Raw genomic sequence first — 15,285 nt, 5'->3', positions numbered from 1 at the left:
TTTGAGACGGAGTCTCACTCTGTCACCCAGGCTATAGTGCAGTGGCACGATCTCGGCTCACTGCAAGTTCCTCCTCCTGGGTTCACGCCATTCTCCTGCCTCAGCCTCCCCAGTAGCTGGGACTACAGGCACCCGCCACCGCACCCGGCTAATTTTTTGTAGTTTTAATAGAGACAGGGTTTCACTGTGGTCTCGATCTCCTGACCTCATGATCTGCCCGCCTCGGCCTCCCAAAGTGCTGGGATTGCAGGCGTGAGCCACTGCGCCGGCCACTTGGAGGACTTTTAATACCTTTTACTCCATAGAAATTGGACTCCTGGACACCATTACCTGCTTCTCAAGTCCAGCAGCTTAGGGATTTTGGATTTCTTTTCCATTTCTACTCTACAGAGAGATGCTACCTTTATATTTTAGCTGAGCTATATATTTGTGTGTGTGTGTATAATTTTTTTCTCTTTCTCTTTCCCACCTCATGTTATAGGTCATTGTTGTGTGTCTAGAGCAGAGGGAGTGCTTGGCAGGTTCTGCCACACGGGCAAAGCTTTCTACCAAGGCTGAAAAGCTCTATGCCTATTAATTGTCTCCATGCCATGTTTACATAGCACCTATTTATTATTTGACTGTGAATTTGGGGATTTTGTCTGGTTTTAAGACAAAAGGTTTTTACCTTGAGAAGGCAGAAGGGCTGAAGTGTGCTCTGGGATGTGCCCTGCCAGAACACGGGTTTTTAGGCTTTCTGAGGGTTACACGAAGAAGGTGCTGACAGAGTGTTTCTGTGTTTGCACTACTTGATTCTCCAAACTTCATCTTTCCCTTAAAACTTAATTTATGCTGGGCATGGTGGCTCATGCCTGCCATCCCAACACTTTGGGAGGCTTAGGTGTGAGGATCACTTAAACCCAGTACCCAGTACTAAAAAAATTTTTTAAATTGCCAGGCACGGTGGCTCACGCCCTTAAAGAGAAATTTAAGCACTTTGTGAGGCCGAGGCAGGCGGATCACCTGAGGTCGGGAGTTTGAAACCAGCCTGACCAACATGGAGAAACCCTGTTTCTACTAAAAATACAAAATTAGCCAGGCCTGGTGGTGCATGCCTGTAATCCCAGCTACTTGGGAGGCTGAGGCAGGGGAATCGCTTGAATCCGGGAGGTGAAGGTTGCGGTGAGTCTAGATCGTACCATTGTACTCGCGCCTGGGCGACAAGAGTGAAACTCTGTCTCAAAAAAAGAAATTTTTTTTTTTAATTAACCAGGCATGGTGGCACATGCCTGTGGTCCCAGCTACTCAAGAGGCTGAGGTGAGAGGATCACTCGAGCCCAGGAGGCCAGGACTGCAATGAGCCACGATTATGCCACTGCACTCCAGCCTGGGCAACAGAAAGAGACCTTGTCTCAAAAAAAAAAAAAAGGAAAGAAATAATTTGTTACTCGTTTGCATGAATCTGAAGCTTTCTCTGTAGCCGTAGCCAATAACACAGTAGCTCTGCAGTGTACTAAGGCAATGTCATTTCATTTTAGGAAATTTAGAAGTGAGGGGGTGTGAATGAGCTTCTACTTTTCAAACCCAGTAGCACCCTGTGTGTTGGGGCTCTGTGGAGGGAGAACATTTCTGAGACCATCTAGAAGGAAAGTTCCTTATTCTGCAGGGTGAAACCACAGCACACAACAGTATAGGTTGAGTTTTGCTTGCTACGGAACAAGGGAGATTTCACCCAAGCAATAGAAAGCGTAATTGGCTGTTTGCTGCCTCACAACAAAGATGTCCCCTTCTCCTAGTAGTGATGTATGAAGGGGAGGTGGCTTCCCCATCCTACTGCTACCTCCAGACCTCTGGGTGGCTGTCTGGGCCTGGAACTCTGGCAGTCCGTGGTGGTAGGTAGCCCATAGGCAATGAATACGGTAATTGAGTTGGGAGTGGTGTTTTGGTTTGGTTTGGTTTTGCTTTATCAGTGTTACTGATTGAACACATTGAAAATTTCCCTATGGCCACTGAATAAATCACACCTGGATGTATACTGTAGAGCCTGTGGGCATAGTTTCAAGTCAGTTCTTGGGTGCTTAGTGAAATATATGTATGAGACTGATACAGAATGCCCAGGCTACGGGGGGAGATCGCACCTGTTTAAATCTTTTTTTTTTTTTTTTTTTTTTTTTTTTTTTTTTTTGAGACAGCATCTTGCTCTGTTGCCCAGGCTGGAGTGCAGTGGCATGATCATAGCTCATCACAGCCTCAACTTTCTGGGCTCAAGTGATCCCCCATCTCAGCTTTCTGAGTAGCTAGGACTATGGGCGTGCACCACAATGCCTGGCTAATTTTTTCTATTTTTTGTAGAGATGAGGGTCTCAGTATGTTGCCTAGACTGGTCTCAACTCCTGGGTTCAAGTGATCTTCCTGCCTTGGCTTCCCCAAGTGCTGGGATTATAGATGTGAGCCATCACTCCTGGTCTAAACTTCTTTATATGGCTAAGATTAACAAGCTCTAACCTTCAATCGAAGAGTTGATGAATTCTTTAGTCATGCATTTAATCCCTCACTTGGAACCTCTTCTTATACTTTTATTTTGAATGTGATTGGCAGTTCTAAACCTATTTTTCTGGGTCCTTTCCTTAAAGCACAAGTGATGTAGAAAAATACAGGCATCTTTAGGGTTAACCAGTTCTTATTTTTATAAGAAGATTCTGTCACTGGCTTCTCAGTTAGTGACTCCTGAAACAGATGCAGGATAGTTTTGTTGCTGTGCCTGGGCTCCAAATAACGGCCTCTGAGATGTGGTTGGGCCACCTAGTAGAACTTCATGGAGAGGTGCTTGAGGCATGTGGGGTTCATGAAGGGTGGTAACATTACAAAGATGAATCAGCATTCAGGAAGACTCTAGGTCTTCTGTGACTGCGTAGCCAAATCTGGGCAAATCAGTTCCTCTTCAAATTTACAAAAGGAGTGCACATTTCGTGCAGCAGTCAAATAATACAAAAATATATAAAGAAAAGTTAACCAGGTGCGGTGGCTCATGCCTGTAATCCCAGCACTCTGGGAGACTGAGGTGGGAGAATTGCTTGAACCCAGGCATTCATGACAAGCCTAGGCAACATAGTGAGGCCTCATCTCTACAAAGAAAAAAATAATAATTTAAAAAATTAAAATAATAAAAGTTTTAAAAGAAAATTAACTTTCTCTCCCACTTCCATAACTTCCTTGCCACTCATTCAAACATAATTATATGTTATCAAGCTGCCAGGTGTCGAGGTGGTCAGTTAGGACAATGAACCAAACTGAAAGTAACAATCGTTTCTTCTCTTACTGCAATAGTCCTGGCAAGAGGCAAAGAGGGAAGTAGGGTTCCATTTTTCCCCATAGGACGGCAACACGTGAAGGTCTGGCAGATGACATGCAGTGCTAACAGGAGGGAGTCTCAGTGCCCAGAGCTCTGAACTAAAGGCTTTGCCATTTTGTGGACCGAGGGATGGAGGGCCAGGGAGAGAAGGGGAAGGACTATGAATAGACTGAGTCAGAGCAGAGAAGTTTCTCAGTGGAGACTCCTAGGCTAGTGGGGTATGAGTCCTGGGCTGCAGTCCTCTCAGCGGCTGCAGTGCAGGGACTGTGCACCACATCTGGTGTGGAGAGGGCAGCTTCCCCCATAAGGCCTGCTGGGCAGAGCCTTTGTAATGGCCTGTGGTCAGGCCTGAAATATAGCACACAGGACTTGGGCATGGAATCAGACTCCTCACGTAGATGGGATATCTATATATAGTGTTTGTTTTTACAAAAATGGGATTGTACCACTCATTACTCTGCAGTTTACTTTTCTCACTTACTATATCATGGATAACTGCAGGTCACAAAATAGAATTTCACTTTTTTTTTTTTTTTTTTGAGACAGAGTCTCACTCTGTTGCCCAGGCTGGAGTGCAATGGTGCAATCTCGGCTTACCGCAACCTCTGCCTTGCAGGTTCAAGCAATTCTCCTGCCCCAGCCTCCCAAGTAGCTGGGATTATAGGCACCCATGACCACGCCCAGCTAATTTTTGTACTTTGAGTAGAGACGGGTTTTCACCATGTTGGCCAGGCTGGTCTCGAACTCCTGACCTCAAGTGATCCACTCACCTTGGCCTCCCAAAGTGCTGGGATTACAGGTGTGAGCCACAGCTCCTGGCCTCTTTTTTTTTTTTTTTTTTTTTTTTTTTTTTTTTTTAATGGCTGTATAATGGCTTATAGAATACAAACCAATCCATTCAACAGTTCCCCTTTTGACAGACATTCGGGCTGTTTCCAGTCTTTACCCCAATGAATAACGTCAAAAGTCTGAATTGTATGTATAGCCTATGTACTGAGTCTTTTATTTCTTTAGAATGTATTCCCAAAAGTGGAATGACTGAACCATTGGGTACGTAATTGTAATTGTAATCAATGTAAAAGGTGTGACAATCCCCATCCCCATTATGAAAGTTACTTTTACTCTATGGAAACTATATATTGTTGATTTTTTCAATGTTTCCCAACCTAATGAGCAAAATTATATATTGCTTTTACTTTAGCGTGCATTTTCATGGGCTGGTGAGACTGAGCATCTTTTCATATCTTTATTAAACATTTGCATTTTTCCTCTATCAGTTGCCTAATCATATTTTTTATCAGCTTTCTTTCTTCTGCTTGTTTGTCAAATGCCTGTTGGCACATGTCAGTCCTGCTCTGAGAACATCACACTGAGTTGAGATTTAACAAAAGTTAATATGATCCCTTTAAGAAAAATTGTAAAATCAAGTTAATATTTGAAGTGAGCATCCTGTTTTACCCTCCCTGTTTCTCTTAATCACTTCATATTTAGACTAGGGGAATAAAGGTATGTGTTTTTAACTCCAAAATATCGCATTAGAGGAGAGAAGTAGCGGGATTTTCTAGGAATTAGTCTCTAACTCAGAATTCTCATTGGTTAGGAATAAATTACCTTTATCTTCTCATGTAGATAATATTTGGGGCAGGAACCAAAGGGAGTTTTTGTTTTTGAGACAGGGTCTCACTCTGTTTCCTAGGCTGGAGTGCAGTGGTGCGATCTCGGCTCACTGCAACCTCCGCCTCCCAGGTTCAAGCAATTCTCCTGCCTCAGACTCCCAAGTAGCTGGGACTACAGGTGCCTGCCACCACACCCAGCTAATTTTTGTATTTTTAGTAGAGATGGGGTTTCACCATATTGGCCAGGCTGGTCTCGAACTCCTGATCTCAAGTGATCCGTCCCCCCTTGACCTCCCAAAGTGATGGAATTACAGACGTGAGATACTGCACCCAGCCTGAGTTTTTTAAACTATTAATGTCTTGCTTTACCTCCTTTTCTTCCATTCTTGCAGTTGACTCATAAGAACACCCTAAACCTTACTGTTTATTGTATCACAAATAACGTCCCATCAATTTTACTGGAATTGATATCATATAAATTTCAACTGTAGTCTTTAAAGGAAAGGCTAATCTTAACATTGGATAATATGTTTAAAACCCATCCCCTCTGTATGGGAAGGGGTATCAGACGGGAGGTATTTGCCAGTGGATTAAACCACCTCAACCCCAGCAACTTTCTCATTTAACCTCTCGAATGTTACTCAAATTCTGGTCATGGTGGTATCCACAAGTCTAGGTCTGAAGCCCCAGAAGGAAGGTCAGAGTGTGTACCTAGCTCTCCTGCACCCTCGCTTCCACAGCTTTTGGGTTTTGTTTTTTCTTAATTTTCCTTAGGAAAAGCATCTCATGAAATAATGAAATAGAAGCTAGGAAGTACAGGGGTCCTGTGATGACAGACTGCAGCTTTAAAGGCATTTCTCTACTTTACTGATTGTTTAGTATGAGATTTGTAAGCTTTCACATGCACTCCGTTCCCTTTGAAACCCCTTTCCTCTCATTGCCCTCCTCCAGATTGGAGACCAGCACTCTGACAAATTGATCCCAAGATCAGAGGGATGAAAGACAGAAAGATCAAAAGGAAGCAAGGATCACATAGGAAGAGGCATCGCGATGTAGGCACTGGGAATGCTGGCAGTCAAACATGCTGTCATCTTTAATCCATGGATGCCTCTTAAAGGAAGAGCTTGGTAGTTCAAATGGAAGTGAAAAAATGTTCTGTACATAGATGGGTTTGGATATAATTATCTATTTAAGAAAGTAATAAACTAGGCTTGCCCTGGCAGTCATATTGTAATAGAATGCAGATACCTCACTGTGTGTGAATTTGAAATTAAAAAGCAAAGTAAACATGGTGGACTGCTACCATTGCTGCCCTCTCCCCCTCCCTTGCCCACAAAGGAGAGAGGCGCTGCCTTGTTCCCCCTTCTATTTCAAGGCACTTCTCGGTGGCGACTCAGCCAGAACATTGTCCTCTTAGGTCTGCTATCTTTTGCAAAACCAACAAAAGGCATATGGATTTTAAGGGCTCAGACTATAAGTTATATAATGTTGCTACTAAGGAAAGTCTTACTTAGAGCCATCATTTCTGGATTCTTCTGTTCCTCCCAAGTCCAGCTCCCTTTTCATCTATTTAGCCACTTATCCATCAGCAAGCAGTTGTTGCACATCTGCCACGTGCTAGGCACTGAGCACTGGAGGTTCAGAGACAACGACATAGACTCTGCTTGGAAAATATCCGCTGGGTGGTTCAAGACAGCCATGGAAGCCAACAGTCATAGCAAGGACTGGTAAGGGTACAGCTAGGCATATGACACCACAGGGTCACAAAGAAGGGGCATGGAGGGTAGGCCAGGAGGACAACAGAAGGTGTTCTGAGCTGACTCAGAGAAATGGGCTGGCCATGAGAAGGGAGAAGCAGATGTGAAGGGAGTAGCAAGAATGAGGTTAAAGCGAGAAATACAGGCAAGAACCAGATAACAAAGGAAACTGGAAAAGCTGGGAAGCCATCACAGGGCTTTAGGTAGGGGATGTGGCACGATGAGAGCAGCGCTTTAACATCACCTTTGTGACCCTATGAAGCACGGGGCACAGGAGGGCAGAACAGGGGCTGAGGAAGCAGTGGAGAGCTCCTGAGTCATGCAGATAAGCTCTGATGGAAACCAGAACCAAGGCACTACCAAGAATAAAGAAAGAGAGGGATTCTTGTGCTGCTGAGGAGGTGAAATCTACACGCCTGGGTGCCTATTTGGACATGTGGGGTGAGAAAAGGGAGGAGTCTAGAATGGCTGTCTATCTTCTGAGACAAGCAACTGGGTGGAAAATTGTGTTGTTCCCGGAGACAGAGAATACTAGAAGACAGATTTGGGAGGGGGCTGGGGACAGGAACATTAATTTTGTATCTTATTAAGTATGAAATGCCGGCCGGGCGCGGTGGCTCAAGCCTGTAATCCCAGCACTTTGGGAGGCCGAGACGGGCGGATCACGAGGTCAGGAGATCGAGACCATCCTGGCTAACACTGTGAAACCCCGTCTCTACTAAAAAATACAAAAAACTAGCCGGGCGAGGTGGCGGGCGCCTGTAGTCCCAGCTACTCGGGAGGCTGAGGCAGGAGAATGGCGTGAACCCGGGAGGCGGAGTTTGCAGTGAGCTGAGATCCAGCCACTGCATTCCAGCCTGGGCGACAGAGTGAGACTCCGTCTCAAAAAAAAAAAAAAAAAAAAAAAAAAAAAAAAAAAAAAAAAGTATGAAATGCCAGTGAATATATTGAAGTGGATATATCTGTTGGCAGTTGGCTGTTCCAGGCCGAGCACAACAGAGATGTGTGGGCTAGATAGGTTGTCTGGACTCACCAGCGTATGTTGTTGTTGAAGCTATTTATCCATTCAGTAAATATTAAGAGTATACATTCAGGGCTATCTGTGAGCATGCAACCTGCGCACCACACAAGGCCCTGCTCTCAGAAGGACCTCACATTTGGTGTAATGCTCTGCTGTGGCTGTCTTGAAATTCTCCATTTTTTATCAGGGGGCCCTGTGTTTTTATTTTGCACTGGACCCTGAAATTACATAGCACTGCCTACAATGGCCTGGCACTGGTTGCAATAGTAGGGCTGCAGTGTTAAGACAGGCATGGTTCTTGTCCAGCTTACACGCTAGCATGGAAAGCAGATAGTTAAGTAATCAATTATAAAATATGATGAGTTCTGTATTAAGAGAGGGACCAGGCTAAGGGAACACTTATGGAGGGATAGTGATCTAACCCAACCTAACCTAACCTTGGTGGCTGAGGAGTTAGGGAATGAGAGCACCCAGGGAGAATAGTGAGACAGAATCCTAGTCCACAACACCAAAGAAGGGATGGAGAAGTCGAAGAGAGAATGTCCTGGGAGTTAGGAGGGAAACCAGGAGAAGTTGTATCCCTGGTGCCAGGGTTAGGAGACAGTCAGATGCTGCCTGGGAGATCAGAACCATGACATGCCAAAGGGATGTAGCAACAAAAGGGCCGTTTGTTGACTCAGGTGACAGTAGCTGGGTGTAGAGGAAGGCAAGAAGTTAATTTACTTCTGTTTGAGGGATCCATGCGAGGTGAGGAAGTAGATAGACCCTGAATGTAGATTATCATCAATTTATGAAGCGTAGGTTCTTAGGAAAGAAAAATGGACTTTTCAAAGGTGGAGTTTGGATTAGGAGAGTATCATCTGTTTGGTTTTGGTTTTGCTTTGATTTTAAACAGAATGCTGTAGCATGGTTTTGTTCTATGGGCAGAGATCCAGTGGAAAGAGAGGTCAGAAATACAGGAGTGGGAGTAACTGACATTGGGAGAACCCCATGTGGGAAGTGACAGACAAACTATGGTCGGGAAGAGAAGAGGAAAAGATGGCTGAGGAGCAGTGAATGTCTTGCTGAAGGCCCCTCTTTCCTCTGTAAAATCACCCCATGTGACTTGGTTAAATGAGCATCTGCTTTTTAGTTCTTTTCTCTTCCTGCCTCAAATTCAAGGAACAGTTTCTTCTGAGTTCTTTCATCTGCTCTTCTAGTCAACAAACATTCAGTGGTCCCCTGCTCTGTGACAGGCATGACCTAAGTCTTTGGAGTCACCAGGCCCCTGAGCTCCTGACACTCAGTTCCTAGAGGAGGTGCTTTCATGGCCTGATTGGGCATGCTGGCTCTTCCTAGTCCACGCCTGGGAATTCAACTGCAATTCAGGGCCTGTGCAGAAAAACAGGAAAAAGTTAAGAGTAGCTTTAGGTAAAATCTTGAAAGAGGAGATTACCTTTGGAATTTATCACATAATAACTTTCACTCCAGCTCCCCGGATTCTCAGGGGCCCTCTAGATCCTGTAAGATTAGGCCCAAACCTAGAATTTCCTGACCCCGCCCCCTTCAAATTCTCCTGTGTTTCTCCATCCTGTCAAAACTCCTACTCCCTTATTATAGTCATACTCACCTGGTAATTAGAACAAAGACCATTGGAATTAATTCACGCTGTTCTGTGAATGGTGGATAACACCTTAGTGGGGGTGGGGTAATAGTGATTGCATTTTCCAAGTGGTTCTTTTTTATAAGAAGGGATCTTTAACTTGTCATATTTCAGACAGCATAATAAAAGTGATAGGGAGTATTCGAAGAGGCCTCATCTTCTAACAGTCAGTTCCCCTAAACTTTTCCATTTTCTCACAGCTTCCACTGTTTTTTTTGTTTTGTTTTGTTTTGTTTGTTTGTTTGTTTTTTGCCTAGAGTCATAAGTTCTCTAAAGCCCCTAAGATTTTTGTCATCATTCCTTCCCTTCCTGGACGTACCCCCTACCCTTTCCTGTTTCTATGACAGCAGCAACTAGGGCACAGGTGGTGAGGGGTTGGGGATGGGGTCATGACAGCTGCAGCAATTTATAGGGATTGTTTCCAAGTCAGGGACTGCCTCTGCATTGGGAGGGAGGGATGTCCAGAGGCCTCTTGGCACAAATAATGCAGCCTCCCTAGAATGAAGGAGGCATCCACTCAGATCTGAGCTGATCGAAGGCATTTCCCATGTTGGTGGCTCCTCACTGAGAAGCATGTCAGGTCTCAGGTCTCTAGCTCCCTGATGCCTGGGAGCAGTTGGGTTCATATAGAATGCAATTCCCCAAGCCACTTCCATTTGTTGTAGAAATGACAACATTCTGCCACAACCGATCGATAGCTGCAAAGTGGCTGTCAGGAACCACTTTGGAATCAGAAGGTCTGAGAACAGGAGGCACCGCTGGGAATAAGCCCAGGGAAGGTTGCTCATGGTTATCGATCCTGCAGCGTCGCCTGTAGACATCTGCTTCAGGGAATGCTGTTCCCTCAAAAGTCCTTGACTGGGCAATAGCTCTTAGATACATTTTTTTGGAGTGTATGAGTTTCCTGAGCCTTGAGATGAGTGGGTTTTTTTGGGGGTTTTTTTTTGTTTGTTTTTTTCCTGGACCCAGGATATCACCCTAGAAACTCAACAGTTTAGGCCACACATTCTCAGATTTTGATGTGCTTATGAATCACCAGGGGATCTTATTACAATGCAGATTCTGATACAGTAAGTTGGGTGGAACCTGAGATTCTGCATTTCTTACAAGCTCCCAGGTGAAGCCAATGCTGCTGGCCCACAGGATCATTTGAGTAACAGGGATCTGGAGCTGCACTGTCAAATACATTCAACACTAGCCATGTGTCACTGCTTAAACTTAAAGCTACATTCATTAAACTTCAATAAAATGAAAAATTCAGTTCCTTGCCTGCACTAACCACAATTTAAGTGCTTAGTACCCACATGTGGCTAGTGCCTGCCATATTGGACTGCACAGACAAAAACATGATCACAGAAGGTGCTATTGGATAACCCTGGGCTAGAGCAGGACTCTGTTGCATCATTCATTCATTCATTCATCCATCCATCCATCCATCCATTTATTCACTGAGCATTTGTTATGTGCAAAGAAGTATGCTTGGTGCTGGAGCATTGAGGCACACTTCCAACTAGCAGAAAACGTAAACATAAGCTGACTAGAATGCAATGCACTTAAAAGAGAGATGCCTCTCATGTGGTGAGGGATCCAGAGCTGGGAATGGTGAACCCTGCCATGCAAGTGGGAGAACAGAAACATCTCTTGGCATTTCATGTGTGATCTGAACCAAGCAATGGTTGTGACAGAATTGGAGCATTTATGAGATTGGCTACTGACAATGCATTTTCACCATTTCAGGGCCATAATCGTCAGAAACGGAGAAATTATCCCCATGTCTTCAGAATTTACCCCCGAGACGGAGCGCCAGCGACTTCAGTACCTGGTAAGCGTCATCTAGGCTTGGCAGAGGGCAGTGGCATCAGGGATGGCATCGGAGCTGTTCTGGAGGAACACGTTGCTACTGACATGGGAGCAGGCTCACTGCATTCAAATGACATATGGTATTAACTTCCCCCCACACACCTTCTGGATCACACATCCTGGCTTCGTGTGTGACGACACACTCCACCTCCGTGAATTTATTATTGTGGCTGATTTTCTCCCATCTGTGACCAGTTGAAAACATGGTGTGCTCTGTTTTTTTTTTTTTTTTTTTTTTTTTTTTAATGGCTTCTTATGTACAATGTGAGATGCAGTTTCGAAAAACACAGATACCTTCTTCCATGGCCTGCTACTCACTTTAACTCAAACAGGGAACTTGGTCTGATTCCGTCGTGAGGAAGAATCTGCCGATACGGCAGCTCTAAGGTCTCTGCAGACACGCCACTACTTCATGCTCAGGTATGAAGTCTTACAGGCCCTTTGGGAAAGGTGCAGGTGTCAGAAAATCTGTTTCTATCCTGAAAGTAAGTTCTCTATGTAGATTATTCTCTTTGGAATGAAATTATGAGCGGACTCAGTTTTCTGGGAAACAGAATAGACTCACTTCCTTGTCTTCAAATTCCAGGAGTAAGGGTATTAGGCTTAGAATCTCAGTTTAAAGTGACTCTGGTAATCATCCCAGGTGACTTTGGGGCAGATACCTCTAGGGACTAACCCTGTGAATCGTACTTCTGTGGATGAAATATTTTCTTGCCAACTGGATTTCTTTGTAGACAACACAGCTAAAATAGTGCCCATCTGCCCTTAGGAAAGAATTGATCCAGGCTACTCAAAAAGGACTTTGTTCGCGTCTCTGCATTTCAGTATGTGTGGTCAGGATTTAATTAATTTGATTGATTTAGAAAGTAACTCTGCACTTTCCCTCCATTCCATGTCTGTGTTTTCGTTCGTTTTATTCTATGAACTGTGTCGCTTTAACTACTTATTTGGTGTATGAGATAGCAGGAATCCAAAATGATTGTAAAAACAGTACTTCAGTCTTTCACCTACTGTTGCTTTCTAACCTTTGTGGTGGTGTCCTAAGCTGATAAACTTGCAACCACTACTAGGGAATCCAGGCTTCAGACCTCATCATTTTCTTTGGTAGTCTAGGCCAGTGGAAGGGACCCCACCACAACCAACAGATCTTCATTCTGGCCCCAGCTGTGTTACCAGCTGGATAGTTTTGCGCAAGTTTCTTAACCTTTCCTGACCTCGGTTTATCACTTGTGAAATGGAGAGCTAAATGATAGGGTCACCAAGGGCCTTTGAGCTGCAAGGGTCCCTCCAAGTAGAATTAATTATAACTGGCCTCTCTGCCACCTGTCTGACTTTGTCCACTCTATTCCGCAAGGCTATCCAAGTGACCTTATTATGCACCTTGTCACTCCCTTGTCTAAAAGCCTTTGGCTCCCCACAATTTACAGGATGCAGACTGCCCTTCTTGGCCGTCCTGAAATCCTGGCCCCTGCCCACATCTCCAGTCCTATCTCAATCTTGCTACCACCACGACTGCCACCAGGCATCCCATGCTCTAGCCACAGAGAGCTACCTTCTATTTCCAGGACATATCATGATTTCTCTGATCTCTCACCCCCATGCCTTTGGAAGTATGGTCTGCCTGGATGGCCTTGTCTTTCTTTTCTGTCAGGAAAACTCCTTTTCATTCTTTGAGACCCCAGCACAAATGTCACTTCTTCTGCAAAGTGTCCCCTAACCCTCCTAAGGAGTCAGTCCCCAGTGCTTGTACCACAGCATGCACATCCCTGTAGTGTGGCTCTCAGTGTGTGGTGTTGCTTGTTCAGGTCTCTCCCTCTCTTCAGACTGAGTTCTGGAGGGCAGGCCACTTACCTTAGTCACCTCATATTGCCAGTATTCAACATAGCCCCTAGCACAGAGGAGATATGGAATCAGTATCTGTTTACTGAATGAAAGATTAAAAACAGGCTGAGCACAGTGGCTCACGCCTGTAGCACTTTGGAAGGCTAAAGTGGGAGGATCGCTTGAGACCAGGAGTTCAAGACCAGTCTGAGCAACATGGCAAAATGCTGTCTCTACAAAACAAATCCAAAAAAAAAAAAATTAGCCAGGCATGGTGGTGTGTGCCTGTAGTCCCAGCTACTCAGGAGGCTGAAGTGGGAGGATCTCTTGAGCCCAGGAGGCAGAGGTTGCAGTGAACCGAGACTGCACCACTGCACTCCTGGGGCAGCCGGGGTGACAGAGTGAGACCTTGTCTCTTTATAAAAAAAAAAGATTAAAAACAATATTCATATTGCCTTCTAGATTATTACCAAACAGTCCTTTCTCTTCTGCCCTCCACCCAAACATTTCACAGCAGAGTATGAAGTCTTTGCCTCCCTTGCCTCTGTTATACCCTATCTTCATCACCTCCCATTGTGTTTTTGTTTTTTGTTTTGAGACAGGGTCTCACTCTGTCGTCCAGTCTAGATTATAGTAGCACAACCATTGCTTACCGTGGCCTCAACATTCTAGGCCCAAGCAATCCTCATACCTCAGCCTCTGTTTAGCTAGGACTGCAGTTGCGCCACCATGCCTGGCTAATTATTTTTTTCTTTTGTAGAGATGGGGGTCTCACCATGTTGCCAGGGCTAGTCTTAAACTCCTGGGCTCGAGCAGTCCTCTCACCTCAGCCTCCCAAATTGCTGGGGGTTATAAGCGTGAGCCACCATGCAAAACCCACCTCCTGCTCTTTACTAAAACCCATTCCCTATTCAGGTTACTGTTTTCCTATGAGAGGCAATGAATAATAAGTTAACTTTTTGCACTTTCTGTTTTAAAATGATTTCATCTTTTCATGTTACAAGAATGGACCTGGGAGGTTAACTTGGTTGGGGGAAGTATAGGAATGCTGACATTTTCAGATTCCCAAATGTCAGCAGTATATTTTGGGATGGCTGAAATAAGATGCATGTGGCTTCAGATCTCAGCTTTGTCACGTAAGTGTATGTAATTTCCACAGGGAACTTCAATGACTCCCTATTTCTTCATCAGTAATGGGATAGAAAACTTCAGAAGGCTGTGTAAGGACTAATCCAGGCCGTACTGTTTTGTGACGTCCAGTACTACTCATTGAGCTATTGTCTGAGGAATTAAAGTCTTACCACTACAAACCTGTCTTCATCTGTTTGGGCTGCTGTAGCGAAATACCATAAACTGGGTAGTTGACAAACAACAGAATTAATTTCTCACAGATTTGGAGGCTGAGAAGTCTAACATCAAGGTGCTGGTAGAGTCAAGGTCTGGTGAGGGCTCTACTTCCTGGTTTGTAGACGACCATCTTTTTTTTAAAACAAAAAACAAACAAAAAAAAACTTCACGTGACAGAAGGGACAAGAATGCTCCCTGGAGCCTCTTTTTTTGTTGTTTTGTTGTTGTTGTTTTTTTTTTTTGAGATGGAGTCTTGCTCTGTCACCCAGGCTGGAGTGCAGTGGCACGATCTCAGCTCACTGCAACCTCTGCCTCCTGGGTTCATGCCATTCTCCTGCCTCAGCCTCCCAAGAAGCTGGGACTACAGGTGCCCACCACCACATCTGGCTAATTTTTTGTATTTTTAGTAGAGACGGGGTTTCACCATGTTAGCCAGGATGGTCTTCATCTCCTGACCTCCTGATCTGCCCGCCTCGGCCTCCTGAAGTGCTGGGATTACAGGCGTGAGCCACCATGCCCAGCCTTGGAGCCTGTTTTATAAGGGCACTAATCCCATTTATGAGGGCTCTACCCGTATGACCTAATCACTTCCCAAAGGCACCACATCTAAATACCATCACACTGGGGATCTGGCTTCAACATGTGAGTTTTGGGGAGATACATTCAGTCTGTAGCAAAAATCCCACTGGCCTGCAAACCAGGATAATTTTTTTCTCGTTTTTATTTAAGAGCCATTTCTTTTTTTTTTATTTTATTTATTTTTATTATACTTTAAGTTCTAGGGTACATGTGCATAACGTGCAGGTTTGTTACATATGTATATTTGTGCCATGTTGGTGTGCTGCACCCATCAACTCGTCAGCACCCATCAATTCATCATTTATATCAAG

The 15,285-nt window shown here is 44.6% G+C and overlaps 1 protein-coding gene across 5 annotated transcripts in view; it reads left to right on the top strand.

The window, feature by feature from the left end:
• The window catches only part of PPM1H (protein phosphatase, Mg2+/Mn2+ dependent 1H), a 293,660-nt gene that overhangs the window by 186,380 nt on the left and 91,995 nt on the right, over positions 1-15,285 (top strand). For all 5 annotated transcript variants that reach the window (XR_001887950.1, XR_001887949.1, XR_001887951.1 and 2 more), the window contains exon 5: positions 11,105-11,189. Coding sequence is in view for 1 of the 5 variants with exons in the window: in XM_017885695.1 (XP_017741184.1) it covers positions 11,105-11,189 (85 nt within the window). In the remaining 4 variants the exon portion in view is untranslated. The remainder of the gene's footprint in view (positions 1-11,104; positions 11,190-15,285) is intronic.

The sequence above is a fragment of the Rhinopithecus bieti genome, unplaced genomic scaffold (assembly GCF_001698545.2).
Source record: "Rhinopithecus bieti isolate Rb0 unplaced genomic scaffold, ASM169854v2 scaffold_14700, whole genome shotgun sequence".
In the NCBI taxonomy this organism is placed as follows: domain Eukaryota; kingdom Metazoa; phylum Chordata; class Mammalia; order Primates; family Cercopithecidae; genus Rhinopithecus; species Rhinopithecus bieti.
The sequence above is the reverse complement of the archived record's forward strand: the minus strand, read 5'-3'. Positions and strand labels throughout refer to the sequence as shown.